Source organism: Malaclemys terrapin, chromosome 4 (assembly GCF_027887155.1).
Source record: "Malaclemys terrapin pileata isolate rMalTer1 chromosome 4, rMalTer1.hap1, whole genome shotgun sequence".
In the NCBI taxonomy this organism is placed as follows: domain Eukaryota; kingdom Metazoa; phylum Chordata; order Testudines; family Emydidae; genus Malaclemys; species Malaclemys terrapin.
In genome coordinates, this window is record NC_071508.1 from 138344118 (window position 1) to 138366775 (window position 22658).

At 37.2% G+C, this 22658-nt stretch overlaps 1 protein-coding gene across 2 annotated transcripts in view; it reads left to right on the forward strand.

Moving 5' to 3' along the window:
• WDR89 (WD repeat domain 89) overlaps window positions 1-22658 on the forward strand; it is a 95255-nt gene that overhangs the window by 18233 nt on the left and 54364 nt on the right. Inside the window, exons 2-3 of one of the 2 annotated variants that reach the window (XM_054024808.1) lie at window positions 14810-14899; window positions 16820-16911. The exons of the other annotated variant lie outside the window; for it this stretch is intronic. Of the exons in view, the coding sequence (XP_053880783.1) occupies window positions 14810-14899; window positions 16820-16911 (182 nt within the window). The remainder of the gene's footprint in view (window positions 1-14809; window positions 14900-16819; window positions 16912-22658) is intronic. 2 annotated transcript variants of the gene reach the window in all.

A 22658-nucleotide genomic window follows, 5' to 3' on the forward strand; every position in this document is an offset into this window, starting at 1 on the left:
TTCCTCCCACTTGAATTACAAAGTTTTTCAGTGTTCTTATCTGGCTGGTGGAATCACAAAGCCAAGGCAACAGATGCTTTTTCAGAAAGATGGCCCAAAGGGATTATTTTATTTATGTCTTCCCTCCCTTTTCTCTCCTTGCCAAAACATTACAGGGGATCAGCAGAGAAGCAGCACTGGTAATTCTGGCTTCTCCAGTGTGGCCAAGGAAGCCTTTTTTGACATGGTACAAAAAGCCCCGGTATATTTTCTGTCCAGAAAGGATCTGATATTACAGGGGCCAGTTATGCATCAGAAGTTGAAGTAATTCAGTCTGAATCTAATTGCTAAGTTCTTGAACAGAGCCTCTTAAGCCAAGGAGGTTATTCAGTGGAGGGAATATTCATACTTTTAGCTTCTAGAAATAACTCTACTAACTCAACATATTCAAAGACCTGGTTGAGGTATTCCTGTTGGTACGAGGACAAGGGTCTCATCCCTACATCTGCATTTTTTATTAATTTCTTCAAGATGGACTTGGGGTAGGCCTGGCAGTTCAGACACTCAAAGATCAAGTTGATGCTTCATCTACTATCCTTAATGCCATAGATGAGTAGTGGATTTCATCTTACCTACATGACTAGCAGTTTTTTTTTTTTTTTTTTTTTTTTAGAGCAGCATCTTTAATACATCCTTCCCAAGTACACAGAGTTCTTTCGTAGAATCTTGCCTAAGTGTGATCTCTTTTGACAGCAGTTATGTTAGTTTCCAGATGTTTGAGTTGGGAGCTCCTTTCCTGCAACCTCAATGCTGCAACTTCTGTGAAGATAGTGGTACTTAGAACCAACCTTGTCTTCATTTCAGAGATTAACTCCAGGCTCCACAGAGCACAGGAAACCATCCTTCTATCCTTCTGCCCAGCTCCATCGCACTCCAGAGAGAAATGGTAGCCTATTTCATATGTCCACAAAGCTCTTAAAATGTATATTCATTGCACAGCTGAGTTCAGAAAGACAAATGCTTTGTGCTTTATCTGGTGTCAAAGGGAAAGAAGATTTCAAAATCTTCTATTTCCATGTGGCTAAGATAGTGTATCTTAGAAGTGTACAAGTCCTGCAAGGATCTAGACTATGCCCTCTTTTCCTCAATATGTACATGAGATCACTGGGAGAACTCATGAGACGTTATGGGTTTAGCTGCAAACAGCATGTTGACACTCGGCTATATATCTTATTAATTCATGCAGCCACCGCTACTATTAAAATGTCAGTGCTTATAGGAAATTAGCTGTTGGATGAAAAGCAGGTGGCTCAAGCTGAACCCAGACAAGACTGAAATGTTGTTGGTCAGAAAGATGAAAGACTTCAAAGCTGGCTAAGATGTTGTCTCCACCTTCCATTAAAGACATATAGCCCCCATTTGTCAAGTGCAATGTTTTAGAGTCCTGTTTGACTCTTCACTAAGCTTGAATAACCACATAGGCACAGTTTCCAGAAATATTCCCTTTCACCTCCAGCTTGCTAGGAAACTTCATCCCTTCCCACAGACAAGCACCTGTCTACAATAATCCAATCTTGTCACTTCCAGGCTGGGTTACTGTAACTGGTGATATTTGAAACTGAATGTGAAGATGATGCATAGGTTCCAGCTGGTACAGAATGCAGCTGCCTATCATCTCTATGGCTCAGGCAACTGTGAGCCCTCAGGTTTGTGCTCAGATCCTTTACTGGCGCCCAGTGAGCTTCGGATGCTAGTTTAAGGCTTTGGTCCTAAATTTCAAAGCAATTAATAGATTACGCCCCACCTACATGAAAGACCAATTTTTTATCGGTGAACGATCACGACAGCTGTGCTTCTCCTGGACAATGCAGATCACTAAGACTGAGACCAAGCATGTGAGAGCTGAAAACAACACACATTCTCTGTCAAGTGGTTTCATCTGTGGAACGATCTTCTGAGGAGATCAGGTGACTCTTGCGTCTGACCATCTTTAGGAAATGTTGCAAAGCTTTTCTCTTTGAGAGAGCCTTTCTGCCATAAATGACACTTACAAATCAAACACTTCTTTTATTTCCAACTCCCCACCCAAAAAAGGTCCCTACCACAAACTGAGTTCTGACCCCATCAAGGGAGAAGTGCCACAGACTCCGTAAGTCCACTAAGGACTTTACTATTGTTATTGATTTTTATCCGAAAGACACTTGGGCCCATATTTTTGAAGGCATTTAGGTGTTGCTGCATTCAGTGTTGTAACATGTACCTGATTTAAACCCTAAGTCTCATTTTCAAACAGGATTTAGGCCCTAGAAACTAAAATCCCATTGATAATTAATGGGGTTTAGGCTCCTAAGTGCTTAAATCCCTTGTGAAAAATAAGATGTAGGCTACTGAATCAGTTAGGTGTTGCAAGGCTGAGTACACCACCACCTAAATACCTTAAAAAAATTGAGCCTCAGATGTTATGGAGATGGGTGCTGGTACAAAACTTAAATTGTATTATTGCTATGGGCAACTTTTCTTTAGTTGGCTTTCCACTGAGTCCTATTAAAATACTATAATACCTAACAGATCTAAAATTGAAATGCATCCTTTCTGTGTCTTGTCTTCATCATTAAACTGGTTCAGGGTTTGGCTCACTCACGAACTAAATCTTCCCAATGGGGTGGAAAAATACTTGGTTTGATACATCCCCAAGGCATGCCTACTTAATATCCATTGGTACACAGTTGTGTCCTCACCAAGAATAAATACATTCTGGTACACTGAAACAAACCCACTTTAATCTGTCAATTAATATTTGATAGAGTAGAAATAGAGGGAATTAGAATTCATGCTCTTTTGCTTCTTGAAAAGCAGATGGTGAACTGATTCTGGTTGAAGTCCATTTTTACGGAATCAGCCTAACAACCATGCTTTTGTAAAGAACAAATAGCAGACTGTCCTTGAATTGAGGGGTATTTATTTGGAAAGTGAGGCTTGAAAGGTGGGTCTTGAATGCTGTTGTGTTGCTACATCTTCAGAAGAGCTTTAAGTTACAACAGTAATGAACTATTTATTGAAAGTAGCAAATAAGATTTTTGAATTGACACTCAATAGATATTTCATGAAACTTTGTTAAATCCCATTAGAAAAAGAACACTCTGGTGTGTACAACACAGGCCATAAAATTTCACGGTCTCACCCTGCATTGACTCCAATGACTTGTTTGGCTAAAACATATCTGCCTGATTTGAAGACATTAAGTGATGGAGAATCCACAACATTCCTTTGTAACTCTTCCTGTTTTTTTTTTTTTTTTTTTTTTTTTTTTTAAAGTGCCTTATTTTTCATTTGAATTTGTCTAACTTTAACTTCCAGCCATTGGCTCTTGTTGTTTTTCCTCCTCTCGATTTAAAGATCCCGTTAGTACCTAGTATTTTCTCCCTGTGAAGGTATTTAGACACTGTAATTAAGTCACCTCTCAATCATTCTGATAAACTAAACAGATTAAGCTGGTTAAGTCTCTCACTGGAAGGCATTTTCTCCATCCCCTCTAATAATTTTTGTTCTTTTTGGCATCTTCTCCAATTTTTCCACATCCTTTTTAATGTGTGGTCACTAGAGCTGTATGCATTATTCCAGTATCTGTATCACCAACGCTCCATAGAGAGATCAAATCACCTCCTTACTCCTACTCCCTACTCCTACTCAGCAGTACTGGTGGTGGTTTCATTTTATAGATCAGAACAGCTGCTTCAGCAAAACATGTTGAGAAAATTGGACAAACTTGCAGTATAATGGTAGTCTGTTAGATAAAATATAGAGGAAGACATGCCTTTCATTTCAGGACATATCACAAGACGAATTTTACATTGCAATCGCTTAATTTCTAACATGATGAAGAGGTAGATTTTATATTCTGCCACATACCCCTATAAAGGTCAGTTCTCAAAGTCAGATCTCCTGAAATATTAAGGACCTGCCTGCCTGGAGTCTTCTGAATCAGCCTAAGGTTGGTAGATGTCTGAAATTTCAAAGTCCAATCCCCGGTTGCTAGTAGGGAGAGGAGCATGCATACTTTCCCTCCTCCAGGCCTCTCATCAAGTGTCTGGGAGGAGGGGCGGTAGGGTTTCTGGTACTGTTCTGCCTGCAGTCTTGTGGCTGCTGCTATGGGACTGTGCCATTGATACCCTACTCTTTTCTTCGCTTTTGCCCTTACCCTAGTCTCTGTTGGGATCCTTTTCCCAAATAAATATCTCCAGTTTGCTTCTCATAATTTCTGTGAGAAGCAGGAAAGTGTAAATTACCTGATTCTTAGTTCTTATAGTTGCCTATTAGTGAAAACCGACATGAGTCTGGTCAACTTTCAGTCTTAGTACAGCTTAGTACAGCAGCCAAGGCATTGGGGCTTTCTGTCTAGACTTAAGAAAATAACTTTCCCGTCACATCTGAAAGTTTAATCTCTGCAATCATAAGCTCTGTAAAAGCTATCTGAGGGTTTAGCTAGCAGAAGCTTCTGATCTTGCCATTTCTGAGGGAGGAGAATACTGTTTCCCTCAATACTATGGCCTACATTTGGGGGATAGAAAAAAGGGGCAAAATGTCAATTTTAATGTGATTAAATGGATTAAAATCAAATTTTATTTTAGTTCTCAAACATAGAAATACTGTACAGTAACTTCTCACTTAGTCATCCCGGTTAACATTGTTTTGTTGTTACATTGCTGATCAATTAGGGAACATGCTCTTTTAAAGTTGTGTAATGCTTCCTTCTAACGTTGTTTGGCAGCCGCCTGCTTTGTCTACTGCTTGCAGGAAGAGCAGCCCCTTGCAGGAAGAGCAGCCCCTTGCAGCGAGCTGGTGGGGGCTTGGAACTAGGGTGGACTGGCAGCCCCCTATCAGCTCCCCGTTCCCCTGTTCCCTGTGCAGCAGCAGCCTGCAGTTCAGCTGTGTCCTCCCCCTACTGCCATGTGCTGCTCCTGCCCTCTGCCTTGGAGCTGCTCCCCGAGACTCCTGCTTGCTGTACCGGGGGGTGGGGGTGGGGAGGGAGAGAAGGAAGAGGGGAGCTAATGTCAGTGTGTTTCCCTCCCCCCTGCATCCCGCTTACCCCATCTTCCATAGAGCGGGGCTCAGGATGGAGGGAGCTTGCAGCAGCTGCGGTCTCAGCAAGCTGATCTAATTAACAAGGTAGTGTACTTAAGGGAAATGCGCATATCTCCCTCCATTCCTGCTGCCTTGCAGAGTGAGAGAGTTAGCCCTTGAGGGCTCAGCCAATTGCTAGTTCATCATTTAGCAGTAAGGGAAATATCCTACCTTTTGACTCCTCCATCTCAACCAAGCTTCACAATCATCATCACTGTGTAACGGTATTAAATTTTGTTTAAAACTTATTTTGTGTGTGTGTGTGTGTGTGTGTGTGTATATATATATATATATATATATATAGTCAGTCCCTGGAACCTCTAACTCCCTCATTTACATTAATCCTTATGGGGAAATTGGATTCGCTTAACATCGTTTCACTTAAAGTTGCATTTTTCAGGAATATAACTACAACGTTAAGAGACGAGTTACTGTACTACACACAACAAAACTACATTTGGAACCCTGTTCTCATGCTAGAACCCCACCATTAGAAAGAAAGTTGAAAAAGGCCTGGCTTTTTTAACTGAGAAGGAAGGGAAAATATATATATATATATTTTTTAAGCAGAATTTCCTTTCCACCTATACAAAAAAACTGGAGTCTAAACTAAAAGAAATGGGTATCGAGAGTCCTCTTTGGTTCTCTCCTCCGCTAAGGAAGGGGAACTTTCTGACCCTGGATCATAATCTTGCAAGACAGATTGTCTCCTTATGAATGTTTTCAAACAATGATTAAGTAATTAAAAACCTTGGCATTCAGTCAGAGGGAAAGAAGTTCAAGAAGGGCACTTCAAGGGAAATATTTTCTGCGTGGATCCAACCAGAAGCTTGCTAACCTACTTTAGGGGATGCAATTAAAGCAGAATGGGAATTTCCCAATAAAAACAGGAGGCATAATATGATATATGAACATCTAGGGATTTGAAAAGGAAAAATCTGATCTGTAAAGTACATATTGAAATGCCTTAATTACTTAAGGAAACGATACTTTGGAGCATTTGTTTCTGCTGTCAAATAGATAAGTCTCTGGAGAAATTGCCAGCAGTGGCCAGACATTAGTTTATACTTTTTTGCCAGCTCTGTTATGACCTTCTCATTATACCTAAAAGACAGCATACCTAGCAAATTTAAAGTTGTCATAATAGACTTCCTCAGCCCTTTTTTTTTTTTTTTTTTTTTTTTTTTTTTAATATATTGGATATATTCATGGATACCCTGAGGTTTTTAACTGGAACTATAATACCTATAGGCAGAAATCAGACTTCATCTTTGCTTGAGATCATGGAAGACCGATATCCAGGTGAAACAGTTGCTAGCTTTGAAAAAATTCTTACGAGGAAAGGTGGGGAGGCTTTTTGGAGAGAGTTCTTGTCAGTGGTGGCTGGATTAGTAGAAAATTGGTCATTACCATCATCCAGACTTTTTAAGAAAGATTTCAAGACTTATTTAATTAATTCTGTTTGTTCAGAAATCCAAATAAAAGATTCTGGATGTAAGAAGAAAACAGTAAATAAACAGTAGTCTGTGGTCTTAAATGAATTTATTTATTTATTTATTTATTTTCATGGATAACACTAGAAACTGTAAATAGCTACCAATGAGTTTGAACAAATGGAATTCAAAGATGAGTGAATAGGAGAATTACTACACCAGTGGCCTTTCCATGGCAGAAAATTTCTTATCTGTTAACTTTCATTTCTCCTAAATAGCATGTCATCTAATCTGTCATTCATTAATATAATTCGTACACATAAAAAATATTAGCTAAGGTTCCTTAAAGGAAATGGCCGCTCACACAAACCCTTAAAACCAAAGGAATGTCAATTATGATATTCTTTTTAGCCTACCATAACCCCTATTCATCACACACACCACTTTCACTAACAGACTCCTCCTCTCTGTGAATACCATCTCCAACATGTTCAGTAACAGTACAAACACCTCATTCCTCAGAATCTGACTGTACTGTAAAACCTTAATTCTGACATCTGCAACATGTAAATGTCTATTGAACATCAGTGCATTGCTGAAGTTTATGATGTGGTGTTTTATCATGGAGAAGTATGTGGTTGGAGTTAAAGTTTTGAGGTGACATTTTTATTTTAGCACAAAATTAATTTAAAAAAAAATAGAGTGGCCACCTCTGAAAATATTGGTTTAAATGACTTGCTCAGCATCATATAAGAAATCTTTGGTAGAGCTGGGGATGGAATACAGTTCTCCAAGGTCCTAGATCAGTGGTTCTCAATCGGCTGCTCACAGGCTGCTTGTGGCCCAATAGGCACAGAGCTGCAGCCCATGTGACCTCCTCAAGGCCATAGAGGTAGCATTGGATGTGGTCCACAATGGAGAAGCACTGTCCTAGACCCATATCTTGACAACACCACTCGAAAGGGGCAAGGAGGAAAGCATGGGATCATGTAATTAAAGATTATCATTCACTGTATGTCTCGCAGTGTCTTATAGAGCTGGAGTTGCAGGAGTAGCCCATTTTAAAGAACATATAGCCCAGTATGAAGACTTAGTCTAATCTTTCTGAGAGACAGCATGGCCAAATGGATGAAATTTGGTTTCTGTTCCCAGCTGTGCCAGAAGTGATCTTGGGAACCTTTCAGATCTTCACGCATTTCCTCTGTGAAAATATTTTGAATGACACTTGTGTACCTCCTGAGGTCTTGCTTAGTAAGAAGAGCAGTGAAGCACACCCCTAGTATGTGGATGAAATAAGATTTGAACTCATCATCTCCTGGATGCCAGTGCACGTTTCCACAGGGGAATTGCTCATATGCTGTTGCAGCTCTGCTGATCTGGCACTTTCTTACTTAAGGAACCACATATTGAAATTATTGTAATTTTGTGGCTTTACTTTGGCATTTTTCTTTCTACTTAAGTAGAAATTGCTAGTACTGTGGAAAAGATCCAAGTATCAATCTATGCCATTACTGGAAAGCTGAGGTCTCTGGGATTCCTGATTAGCTAAAATCATGTTCCCCAAAGACAACTGGAGTACATAAGAGCTCTGATACATTTTACAAGTCTTAGATTTTGTATGACTCCTAGCACCTGCAATACTCCTGTACAAACAGCTACTGTGGTCTATATACTGGACACAGTTCTTAAATTTATACTAAACTTATCAGACTGATATTCTTTTTGCTATATAGGAAATGAAACTAATCTTGGAAGTATGCGGTGTGTCTTGTGACTGCCTCCCTTTTATGGCTTTGTAAAACTAATGATTCTTCTCAAACGATAAAAGGAAGCTGCACCCTATTTTGCGCAATACAGTGTTTTGCAAATATGTAGTTGAAGAAAAATGTCTTGCCCTTTGAGTTATGAAACAGTATACCATCTTAATCTGAGGATTTCAAAATTTTTATTAAAAAGTTTGAAATTTTGTTTATTTCTGGACTCTGAAACAGTACATACCAGTTAAAATGAAGCATGTTTTTCCTTCCCAATAATGTAGTGTACAGAATCTTGAAAGATTTTTTCCATGCCATGTGTTCAAGAAAAGCATTGACATTCATGCTTTAACAAAAACCCTAAAGAATTAAAGTTCTCTTTATGTGGTTCGTAGAAGACAATATGATAATTTTCCAGGCTTCCTTATGTAAAGGTCAAGGAGAATGGAGTATGTTCAGACTATTTCAGGTTTCTCCCTAACTTTGATGAATGCTTGCATATCACATTTATTTTTATTTTGAGATGAGCCTCCAAAGCTCCTTGGATCAATGGATAAAGTTTGTGGTGACTTGGTGTTGTCTCATCTTCTGTGTTCCTAAGGATTAGCAACAAGAGCAGATGAATTGTTAAGGATCCTAGATTAAAGTAGATACCTTTTAGTAAGCAAGCAAACTGGGAGAAATAGAAACTCAGCAGAGTTCTTTCTATAAATCAGTAGTATTCAGTTTCCTTCCAGGCAGCTATCTTAAACAATTTATATTTGATTATAAATTCAGTATTGCTAACCACAAGTGACGGAAAAAATCATGTCAGTTCCTCCAAAATCATGAGATTATTTTAAATCATGAGATTTAAAAAAAATTGTCTTCTGGGCTTTGAGCCTTTAGGGTTCGTGTTTTCAAGCCTTTTCCCTCCCTCCCGCCCCCGGAACCCTGAGAAATAGAAACATTCTCCCCTCCTCCCCTGCACACACCCCAGTTGGAAGCTGAGCTGCTTATGCAATTTCATTACTCCAGGAGCTGAGGCTTATATCGTGAGACAATTGCAGGTGTTGCTAAAATGGGAATTAATGCATTTCATGAGCTATACTTAAGTTTAAAAGAAGTTAAGTGTTTGAATCAGTCAGCCAAAAACATGTGAGAATCTGTCTCACATTACTAGATTACATGGCAGCATGTCTTTAGGACTCCATATTCCAGACTCCACCTCCATCCTACTCAGGGGGTTGATATTAGTTTTATCAACCAATCAGGCGCAGCATGGACTACTGGTAGAAGTATGAAAAGTGCTGCCATCTCCATGTTGATGGACAGACCTTCAGATCTGTCAAGGTGTTCTGTTCCACCCACCTGCCCCCTTAGATTCATTGTGACAGATGTGTCCAAGCAGGACTGAGGTGCACAGTAGGACAACCTCCAGATACAGGCGGTCTGGGGTTTTGGACGCAGTCTCAGTGATACAAATAAATTAGAAGTCAGAACTGTTTGTCTAGTTTGCAAGACTTTCCTACCCCTGCTTCGGTGCACCACTGTTCAGGTCCTAGCAGACAATCCAACTGTGATGCACTATATAAACAGCAAGAAGGGGAAGCATCTGCTCCACTATGATGGGAAGTGGTTCTTTTGTTGGCATGATGTATTTTTTTTCATTGAGTCAGCCTGATATCCCTTCATTTGCTGGATGCTCAAAACAATTTGTCAGATTATCTCAGCAGGAGGGCTTAGTCACTCACGAGTGGGAGTTGAAAGACTTGGTTCTGCAGCAAGTATTTCTGAAATAGTGGGTCTCCTCAATAGACTTATTTGGCTGTTAAAATAGTTTAAGGATCAAACTTGTAAAATGTGCAAAAGTGCATCTGAGTTATTTATGTATCATTAAAAGGCTGCTAGCAAAGGTTTAATTAGTGTTTCTAGATTGCTTTTAATGTAATCTTGCTGTAGTAGATGGTTGACTCATGGAATAGATGGTTATAAAACATTTAGAGTGTTCTGGGATAACGGTAATTCTAAACAGTTTATTTATTTATTTATTCTCCTTTGAATAAATATAATTTCTGTTTTCCTGCACTACCACCCATTTTTTGAATAATATGCAGACAATTAATTGTTTAACAAAGGTTGTAAAATCTTCAGACAGTAAACTATGTCCTCTTTTCAACAAAAGATTGCAAGGTTCTATACAAATATTATGTTTTGTAAGACCCTGGAGAATAGATAAGTTATTTTTCCCACTTCACAGATGGGTAAACTCAATATTGTGTAAAACACTTCCTGATCACAATCTGATAACTCTTTGGATCTACAAAGTCAAACTTCATGAAGTGTGTATGAATCCATATAGCCATATTAATTAAAGTGGTGTCTTTTGAAGGGTTAGTGAAACTACTGTTTAAATAGTTGGCGGCAGCATCATGTGTTGTAGATTGCAGCATGCATTTTGAATGGAAATGGAGAATGTGTTCTGTTATATTTGTGACTCAAAGGATGTTGCACCTACTGGGTGTCCCCTTTCAATCCTAGCTTTTTCTTAAAATGTCGGATAGTACACTGTTAGCAAGTTTTTCTCATAGAATAGGTTAGCACTAGTCTCTCTCCTGTCATTGCTACTTTGAAATCAGCAAAACTGGTGTGGACTACCTCTTTGGAGTGCTTTATCACAACAGTAATTTATCAGTGTTGTACCTTGTCACAGGATATTGTATTATAAATTTTACTAGATCATAGGAGCCTTCCAATGCCACTAAGGATTTGTCATTTTGGATGCATCCTGTTTACCAGTTCCTTGATACTTATTAAATATTAAATACTATTTTTGATTTTAGGAACTATTAACTTCAAATTAATGATTTACTTGTATTGAATTGTGGAACACTTCTCATACAAGTATAAATTTTCCAAAAGTATGAACTGAACAAACAGAGGTCCAGTTATGGGCATAATTTTTGCAGTGTCCAAACTGAAATTTTGAAATGTTCTAAAACCATATTCCAGTTCATATATTCAATTAGTTTAAATTGAGTTTGCTTATTTACAGTATACAGTAGAACTTCAGAGTTATAAACACCTTGGGAATGGAGGTTGTTCGTAACTCTGAACCAAATGTTATGGTGATTCTTTCAAAAGTTTGCAACTGAACATTGACTTGTTCTGCAAAGCTGTATTATTCCGGAAAAAAATGCTGCTTTCCCTTTATTTTTTAGTAATTTTCATTTAGCACAGTACTGTCATGTATTTGCTCCCCCCCCCCCCCCCCCCCGGTCTCTTCTGCTGCCTGATTGCATACTTCTGGTTCCAAATGAGGTGTGTGGCTGACTGGTCAGTTCATACTGAGGTTCTACTGTAGCTTTTTAAAAGCAGTGGTGCCTTCTCTAAAGTACCTCTATTTTTAATACCTCACCCCCCCAAATGTAGCACTGTCTTAAACTCAAGGATCTGGTGTACGGTCAGCCTTATCTGCTGACTTTGCTGATTTAAAATAAATGTTCGCCATTTTTGTTAGTCCTCAACTTTGAGGGGCTTTGGATCCAGCTTTAGGGGGAGGAGATTCTGTTCTGGCTCATGCATCAGCAGAATTGATAACTTAGTTTCGATTGCAACATTTTTAATTGTTAAGGTGTGAACTTGGAAAGAACTTAGCCAGAGTTTCACTTCCCCAGATAAGTTTAGAGAGGTGGAAATTAAAAAAAAAAAAAAAAAAAAAAAAACATGGTTTTACTGGTAAACTGAGCAGAGTTGATCTGGAACTGTCAAATAAATATGGAACCACACTTTTTTTTTTTTTTTTAAAGTCACTTTTCAGAGAAGCATGCTTTTTCCATAGTCAATTATTTTATGCCTCTGCCTTGCATAGTTAGTTACTGTTGAGGAGAAAAAAAGTTTCAGGTCTTGGTCTGTTGTAACAAAATAAGCAATGAGCATTGGTACTGTAGCTGTTTATAACTTTGTCATTTTGCAGATAGATTTTGGAAGATGAGTGATTTTCTGTACCTTCTAGAAGAGAGCCAGTAATTAAAAATACAGTCTAAACTTTTAGTCTGTACATGACCACTATAGGCTATGTTCTGGTTCTTTAGAAAATTAGGCTTTTCTTCTTTCTATTAAAAGAACAGCAGTACTTGTGGCACCTTAGAGACTAACAAATTTATTTGAGCATAAGCTTTCGTGGGCTACAGCCCACTTTTTTCCACAAACAACAAAAAGTATTGTATGATCAGGTGAAAGATTCTAGCAAGGATTACTTGTAAAAATCTAGGTAGTATTACTACAGGGGAGGAGTAGCTGTTACTGGAGAGTAATGTTATGATGTAATGACGGTAATAATAATTTAAACATTATGGTGGCAAACCATGTCAGGGTCCCATTGTGCTAGGCACAGTATGAACACGCAGAAAATGACAAAAAGCTTGCAGTCTAACAGATAAGAGAATAAGGCCTTGTCTACACAACAAAGTTTTGTCGGCAAAAGCTGCCTTTTGCTGACAAAACGGGAGGTGTACACAGTGCAAAGCTACTTTTGGTGGCAAAACAAAACCACCTTGATGAGAGGCATAAAGCTTTTTTTTTGCCTCAGGATAGGTCGGTCAGCCTGCTGTCTTCCTCGCCCTAGACACACCACTATCCTCTCCCTCCCCCTCACCCCCTTCAGTTGAAAAGCTGACAGTCTACTAGGATGCCCCTGGAATGATGAGATTGAGAAACCTGCATCATCTGATGCAGTACCTGCCCCATGAGGCATTGCCAACCCTTCTCAAAGCACCCTGTGACCAGTTGCACAGTGGGATAGCTACTCCAGCGCACTGCTCTCTGTGTTGATGCAAGAGCTGTTTGCGTGGATGCACTTTACCGACACAACGAGCTAGTGTAGACATGCAACAGCAGTTTTAATTAAAGCGGCATAACTTTTACAACAAAACTTTGTAGTATAGACAGGGCCTAAGTGGACAGACAAAGGCAAAAAAATGACCAACTGCCTAGCTTGATTATGAGAGAGACCAAAGGCAAAAAGTATTTAGACTTGAATATTAAAATTTGATGCAAACTTCCAGAACAGAGTTGGTTGGGTATGATGGTAATACTATGTGAATAGTGTCCAAAATATTTTAAGCTCTGTCTCTATTCTCAAGAACCTACATCCTTACTCGTAGCTGTCCCTTGGGTAGGGCAAATCGGGGTGACCGCTCTGAGCCCTGTGCTTTGGGGGGCCCAGTGGGCTGTTGCGATTGGCCAGTGCGGTTGGTCCTGGACAAGACGAATCGGTAACTTCCACTCTGGGCCTTGCACCCCTCTAGGGATGGCCCTGTCCTTACTGTGTTACAGTATTATAATTTTATTACATATCTTCATAATGTTATAATTTTGTATGATGCTTAATTGATTAAAAAGACATGGTCCTGCCCAGCACTGCCTGTATTGTGAATAGAATAGAAAAGCAGACAGAGGGAAGGGGGTAGGAAAGAGAGACAAGAGTTAAAAGAAATGGATCCATATAGTGAGGAAATGATGTAAGCTCTGACACTTAAGTAAAAACTGAGCCTAGGGCAAGAGGAGAAATAGTAAACAGCACAGCGTATAAAGCCCTGATGCAGTAAAGCACTTAAGCATGTGTGCAACTTTAGAACTACTTAGGTGCTTAAAGTTAAGCATGTGATTTAGTTCTATTGACTTTAATAAAGTTGCACACATGCTTAAGTGCTTTGCTGGATCAGGACCTAACTCGATAGTGGAAAGTAAAAGTAGTTTTTGAAGTGGGCTTTAAAAGAAGAGTTGAGGGCATTTGAGACCTGATTCAAAGCCCATTGAAATCAGTGGAAGCAAGTTTCTTGAGATTTGGGGAGTGGGGAATTATCACCGGAGTGAGAGATGTGAGAGTCAGTCAACAGGAGTTGAAGGAGAGGAAGAACAGACTGACTCAAGATGCTTGGAGAGAAAGGGAATGAAGGAGAGATTGTATTGGTAAGGAAACAAACAAGTGAGGGTTTCTTTAGGATAGGGGAAATAACATGCAATGATTTTGTAGCACCAACATGCTGGAACTCCTTTTTATGGAGATTTAATACATCATGGAAGCAACTAATGTTTCTGTAAATCAGAGAGAAATGTTCCACTCCCCTCAGTCTGGGCTGCAGGCTTTAGCTAACTTTATTAGAACTATAAAAGCAGCAGAGAGTCCTGTGGCACTTTATAGACTAACAGACGTATTGGAGCATGAGCTTTCGTGGGTGAATACCCACTTCGTCAGAATACCCACTTCGTCAGATGCACCCACGAAAGCTCATGCTCCAATACGTCTGTTAGTCTACAAGATGCCACAGGACTTTTTGCTGCTTTTACAGATCCATTCTAACACGGCTACCCCTCTGACACTTTATTAGAACTATTCTGTGTACAGTTTAAAATGGTATTTGAAATATGAGATCCGAGTGTGGTGTAGCTATTCATTGCTAAATCATTTTTCATGGAGTATATACTTATGGCTTATGATTCTAATACAATCTTTTTCTTTTCTTTTTTTTTTTCTTCCAGTATCCCCTTATGTATGGTCTGATTCTTGTGATCTGTTGGTGTTCCCTGGTTTGTTTTAGTCGAATTTACATGGGAATGCACTCAATTTTGGTAAGAGAAACACCACACATTAAATCTGTTACTTTACATAATGACGACACCATATACCTACTTTCATATCCCTCTGTAATACTCAGATATTTAACTACACTAAGGTATCTTGTGCATTGTGGTAATTCGAGGGGCTTTTTTCAGCATATGTTACTGTATGTGGATCCAGTACTCTATTGTTAAATGTAAATGAAATAAATTGTTTATCATTATATAATTTATTAGCAAACAGAAAAACTATAGTCTACAAAGATTTTACCTAGTAACTTTATAAGTTTGCAGAAAAGGCAGCTGTCTAGAACCCTAGATGCTTTTGACATAATTTTTTTAAATAATTACAGTAACTAAAACTAGCAAAATGTGTGCCCTTATTAAGAGGTAATAGTTTATTGCTGATTGGGTTTGTAACTAAAAACATTTTCCCCACACATACTTAAAAACAAAATAAATTGTATAAAGCATTTTTTAAATAGTAAGACTGGCTGAAGGACCAATATTATGGTTAAAAATTCTGTATCAAGCTTATTAACTTATATAAATTAGTTACACACTTAAAATTAATTGGCACTCTTGTTTGCAGTTTCAGTGCAGAAGTCAAAGACTAATAGGCAAAGGGACGAACTTGCCCCCTCCCTCTCTGATAGTTCATCCGGAGAAGGGTTGAAGTACTTTGTTAGGGCATGAGGAAAGCTTTTCATGCTCATTCAGCTTTCACTTGTCACCTTGGCACTTTGCAAAAGCATCAAGTTAAATCTTATTTAAGGGAAGAAGACTTTCACGCTACAGGACGCTGGGAAGAGAATGTACTTGGTCAGTAGTTTTGTGTTGCCTTGATATTCTGGAAGATATCTGCATGGTCAAAGGGCTTCTTCCTCCTAGTTCCACTGTTGCTTTTCTTCTTAGTCATAATCCTATTTTTGTGACATACCTTTGTATGGATTAGACTAATACTACGCTGCTTCTGCCTTTGTGTTAACAGAAATGCAGCATGATGTTGGCTTTATAGGACCAAAAAGACAAACATTGATGGAGTAACCCTTTTTCAAACACACAACTTTGGTAACTCACAAATGTGGTAACCAAATTATGAAATACATCTGGCAGGTCAATTTGTTTCTTAGTCATGATATATCAAAAATGACCCAAGTAGGGCAGTCTCCTTTTAAAAACAAATTACAAAATACTTTATGGAAGTTTAAAAAAAATAAAGCATATTCAGTACAAGTATAACGATATGTCTGCAACACAGCAGAATCATTTGAATAACAAACTAGTATTCAAATGAATGGATTCTTCCTAACATATTTTACAGCTGTATATTTCTACATACTGTAAATAGTAGAGATATCAGTACTTTGTTGTTGCAATCCCAGACTGTACTTGCTAAGAAATTTTGTTGTAGGCTTAGTGACCATTAGTAATATCTAACCGTGACACTATCTGCTAGTTTGTTTGGTTTTTTTTTAAGTTACCAAACTTTGTTGCTGTTTATCCCATTCCTACCTGGCAATTTTTCACAGTGGGTTTTACCTTTGTCTCATTCTTAGGAGTGCAGATACCAGAACTTGGCAGCTTCAGATGGGGCTTAGGACCAGTTCTTTGAAAACCAGTCCCAGAAACCATCTCTGCTGAATCTTAGGCTCTTTGTACATTGCATTAGAAAAGGAGCAAGTACAATTCCTTCCCCTACCATTAGAACAAAACTATATACATTGTGAAAGGTTAAATGTAAGAAAAAGGAGATTTCAAACATGTGGAAGCATCTCTACCTACAAAGCAACTAAACTATTCTCCATGTTAATGTAAATTACAATCTTAAATGAATTATTGAAATAGTTATTTCAAAGTTGGATGTGAAAGAAATCCTAAAAATAAAGTATATCATACTAAATGATTGTATCTTTTATCTCCTCTCAACAGGATGTTATTGCTGGATTTCTATATGCTATTCTCATCTTGGTTGTCTTCCATCCAGCTGTGGACCTGATTGATAACTTCAATTTAACTTACAAGTATGCACCACTAATTATCATCAGTCTTCATTTAGCCTTGGGGGTTTTCTCTTTCACTCTTGACACCTGGAGCACATCACGAGGAGATACAGCTCAGATTCTGGGTTGTGGTGCTGGAGTTGCTTGTGGATCTCATTTTAATTACATATTGGGTTTAATGCAAGATCCTTCCCCAGATACATGGCCTTTAATTCCTCCCTCCATCACTGTGACTTTATTTGGAAAAGCCATATTGCGGTTATTGATTGGAGTAGTACTACTATTGTTAACAAGAATGATGATGAAGAAAATCACCATCCCACTGGCCTGTAAAATGTTCTCTATACCGTGTGATGATATACGACAAGCAAGGCAGCGCATGGAGGTTGAACTTCCCTATCGCTATATTACATATGGAATGGTTGGGTTTTCTCTCATGTTTTTGGTTCCTTGCCTGTTTCTTTTTATTGGTCTTTCTTGATGTAGACTTATTCACTTGACAAGGGAAGAAGGGAGGTAGTTGCCTAATGTAAGAAAATGTGCACCGGTTTGCTATTGGCAGACTTGTGAACTTTGCTTTAGCAGGGACTTTAACAGCAATACATGACAGGCACTGCATTTAAAGGAAATTGCACATCTTAGGTATGGTGTTGGGCCAAAAGCCAAGAATTACTCTCCTGAGAAGTGCTATACTCTATAAATGCCATGTCTATTCTTATTGCTGTAATGATGTGTGTGTATATATACATGCAGTACATATATATGTGTGTATACACGTACGTAGAGAAACATACATCATACTGTACTTATATACTTTGGCATATTGCAAAGGTGTCTGACAGCTGATCAGAAAGTTCCATTTGTGTTCGGTTTAAGTCCTTTCATAATAACTTACCAGTTATTGAACAACAAACAGCTAATGGAACAGCTTATGTGTTTTCCTCCATTCTTCCCCAAACTCAGTTGTTTATATAGATGGCATTTCTAATGGACCAAACTTGCAGTGAGATCAGTTGTAAAAACTAAAGTTATTTCCTTCAATCCCTTCCACAAAATAAAATGTCTAGGTTGACATTGGTTTTAGGTATAAATAAAAATGTTAGATTCAGGTACTGTATTTTATGGCTTAATAATTGTGCCTTTCTGTTGCTAAATTAAGAAATGCCATATACTGTGATGTAAAAATGACAACTAATTTTATTTTAAGTCATACATAATTAGGCAGATATTTTTAAATGTAGGTGTCCACATATTTGAATGGTTAATTTTGACTATACTGATCACAATTTAGCTTATATTTAAAATTATATAGATGTAATGAGCTGAACAGTGAATCACTAAGCTCAACAGGTTGTGAATGGACAATAATTCCCTTTTGTAGGTATTTTTATGTGCATTGTCAGTTACTGGTAGAGGATATATTTTTCTGCAAATTGTCTTAATAGTTTATATGCTGGACAGGTATGTCCAATATTAAGGAATAAATTATAAACAATAACAATGCACACCCTAGCTATAAATGGCCTCATTTGTTTTGTTATTCCAAACTGATTTTAAAAGGCCACTATTTTTAGAGGTGTACTTAAAAGATCCTCTTATCTTGGCTTTAGAAAAAATATATAATTTTTTATGCACAAATTGAATATATTGTAGTTCAAGAAGTCTTACCATTTTTACCCATACCTAGACAAAATATATAAAGGTCAAAGCAAATTTCATTGTGATCATTCTATAATAAATTAAACTAAGTGTTTGACGCAAAGTCAACAGCATGGTGAATGCATAAACTATTTGTGCATAACGGGGTTGTTTTGAATGACTTTTAACAATAATGCACTTTTCAGTTTTATAGTGACCTCTTTGCTGCTGATAAGTAAGATGCAATCCTTGGACTATCTAATTTTACATGAACCTGGGATTTGAATTTCATTTTGTCCATATGATTGTGTAGGTTCACGTGTTGCCTAAGCGATATGTCAGGAGTTGTTATTGCAATGTTGCAGTATTCTTACAAGACATAACTTGTGTTGTGTATCCATATTATATGTTCAGGAAGAACCTTAACTTGATTAAAAGCTTTCTGTTCTAGCTTAGCTATTCACTTTAATGTACAGTTTTGTAGAGGATAACTTGGAATTGGAACTTTTTGATTTGGAGATATGAACTCTACACTCTATTAGTAATATGTATATTAACAAAACTTAGTAAAGGCACTGACTGACTTCCTATCTCTTTCTTATTAGACCAGTCAGTAGATCTTCTTATGGTACGCTGACATCTGAAGTTGTGAAAATTGAACTTTTCAGATGTGCATTTAGAATGCACTGTTGGTTATGAATGTATTCCACCGTGTTCAGTATGTTAAACCACTAACTTCTTTTTAAATAGTTGAAGAGGTTTTTAGCTTGCAAAAAAAACTTGGTTAGCTTGTTTCAGTACTTATTTGTGTATTTATGATTTTCTATCTATTCCTTTATTACAGTTTTGTGCTTAATGTGCAGTAGAAGTTAAATCCCATTTCCAAAGCGTTGAGAGAGGAGATTTTGTACTGGTATGGTTCTGGATTTATACTTGCATGTTCTGAGCAAATAACTAGGGAGATTATATAAAAAGGCTTTCTTCCTTAAAGCCCTGAACAGATAATTTGTAGCTCATGTCATATTAAATTGGCCCTGCCAGAGGTAGAAATAATATTTGTAGAATGGTTTCCTTTTCTTTAAATAGCCTGGCTTTACTCTTCTAGTGAAGAATGTTTAAATAGTAGTACAAAAGGGCAGTTATACAAGAACTAATTGTTCCAAGTAAAAAATTGCACTCATGGTTTATAGGAACTTGAAATTCAAAGCATGGGATTGCTCTTAAGGCTGAGTTTATAGTTGTACTGCACTGTTATACCATGAATGCAAAAGAAATCTCAGTTGCTGAGAAAGCTCAGTGTGTAGTACCTATAAAATCACATGCAGTCATGGTTTCCAGAGGAGTAGGAAAAATTGCACTGTAGTTCTACTGTTACTCTGTATATTTTTATATTTTGTACATTGCATTTGGTAGTTTTAAAATATCATTCCTCGTGCACAGAGTAGTTTATTCTACAGGAAAAATGTACATCCAAATGTCAATTTATATAGCACTTTTACAATCCTGTCCTTAGATCATTGCTGCTTACTCGAGTTTACATGAAAATGGAATATTAAAACCTTTCTTTCATGTTTTATAAGGGGGTTGGATCATGTGGGTAGTGTAACAGAAGATGCCATGCAATACGAAATCAGTATGGGGCAGGGAAAAAAGGCAGAAATGCAAACATTTAACAAAGTTGAACTTTAAAGAAAGTTCATATGAACATTTGATTGAAAGTCTAATTTCGTTTTGTGGTTATATTTTCCAAAATGATTCCTCCAAATCTGTAATTAACACTTGGCAATTGATATAACTTGAACGTTTTAATTGGCCTAAACAGAGATTCTATTCCTTTATCGTTGGAGTTGAACATAAAAAACGAAGGCTTATAGTTGAAATATCAGCTTGTACCAAAATAAAAAAATTATATATGCTTTAAAATGATGGTGGTTAGCAGTCTTTTCAGAGTGGGAATACACTTGAAAGAACTTGAGGAACTTTTATGAGGTGTAGTGTGAGAACTTAATTATTCAAATATAACTCTGCTAGAGAACTTTTTCAATTCCAGATACTATTTCAACTTTTAGGAATATGCTATTCTTTAAAGAAGTAGGGCTACATCCATTATTAAAGATATTAGAATATTACATTTGAGTTGGGGTTTTTTGGTTACTATATGCAATTTAAAGACGTCTGAAAATGTTAATATAGGGCCTAATTTAGCAAAGAATTTTCCACAAGGCCAAAGAGGCTCTAAAATATTGACTTGTATGTCTGCCTTAAGAATGGAAGTAAGATGAATTTTTTTCTGACCTGGCGCTTAAATAAGACTAATATATGTATTACACTGTCTTTAAAAATGTACCCAATCTATTACTTTTTCATGTTTACAGTATAACTACCACTTTTGCTTCCTAAACTTACGTTGATGTTGAGCTGGTTTGTTTTATGCAGTCATGTACAAGGCTCTTAAGCGTTTGATCACATTTGCCTTATTACTTAACTTGCTAATTAAAAAAAAAAAAAAGGTATTTTAAAGGTAAATTGGCAAACCAAAAGTAACTTTTGCTTTGTTTTAAGTTTACTTGGACTTTTCCTTTTAGGTATAGCTTTTTTCTGAAAGCTAGAAAGATGTTTTTTAAAAATAACATCTCTAAATGTACTTTTTTTTTTTTTTTTAACCACAACAGTGTTAATTGTCCAGGTTTTAAAAATTGTCATTTTTTCTTTTTTGCTGTTATATTTTAAATTTGCTTCTGAATTTTTGTTACTTATTTCCTGGGTTTTGTGTCCCAGAGAGGGTCCTATACTATTTGTAAGCAAATGCAAACATTCTATTACCTATGTAAAGATTTTGTCATTTTGAACTTGTAAATATTTAAGGGCTGTTAGTGGCTCAAGTTCATGAGAACAAGCCATGCATGCTGTAAGTAAATTCATCTATTGTGCTAAAAGTGGTTTTATCTCAGTATTTGCTTTCTAAATACGAAAGACAGGCAAGATTTTTAATGCAAATATTTTAAGGTATTAGTAATCCACACATGGGAGGAGATAGATGCCCAGCTCCTATTAACTTTGTTGGGAGTTGTAAATCCAAGTCCATGCATACTGAGCGGAAAATTTACGTTTAAAGGCTTGACCTTGCTGTAGTATGCAGACATGCATCACTGTGCATGTGGAGTAGCTAACTTTATAAGATACAAATATAACATACTCATTTTTGAGAACTGGGTGATTACTCTTTATAGAATAACGTATAGGACTCAGTCCAATTTCACAGCTGTCTTCTTTTTTCATTTTAATTGTTTATCTGGAACTAGTACTACATTTGCAAAAGTGGATTAAAGCATTCCCCCGGTACTATAATTATGATGATGAAGGACAAGATCCCAGAATAATACATAAAGCAGGAGAATTAATATACTGGGAAACTTCAACACGTTGAGGCCAATGCACTCTATTCAGTTCTTTTAATGGCAGAGTGTTTTGCCTTGTGAAATTCACTGACATATTTCAGAAGTTACTTTGAAGCAATTGAAAAAAAATTGGTCTTTCTTACAGCCTTGCATTCCTGTCAAGAAGGCTCCTTGAATGATTTGCATCACTTCTTTATTCAGAAACAGCTGACAAAAGCTTAATTGGTCACTGCATTTTTGGCATAAATAGCTGATCCTGTTCAGAATTTACTCTGGGTGTATTTATCATTATATAATTTCAGATAATTTGCATTGGTTACCTTTTATACAGTACTTCCTTCTGAATCAAATGGAGGAAAAACACCTTAACTTGGAAAATAAAATCAGATTAGGCAAAGTAGCACTTAGTACTGATGAAATATTGTCTTTAAATTGCAAATATGACATGCTAGAGCCAATTCCAAATTGGAAACTATTTTGGAAATTATTTGCAGCTACTGACCAATGAAGACAGGTTTTATAAAACAATCATTCAGTAATAATGGTTACAAAATATAAATATGGCTCTTTCAATAGACATTGTAAAATTTCATAGGCGTACTGGTGGGTCATCAGTAACACAAGAATTTAAAACACACACATTGGCATTTGAAAACTTTTCTTTGGTAAATTCAGTTTTGATCTGGAAATAAACTAAATGTGGGTGGGAGAACTAACTAAAACAAATTGATA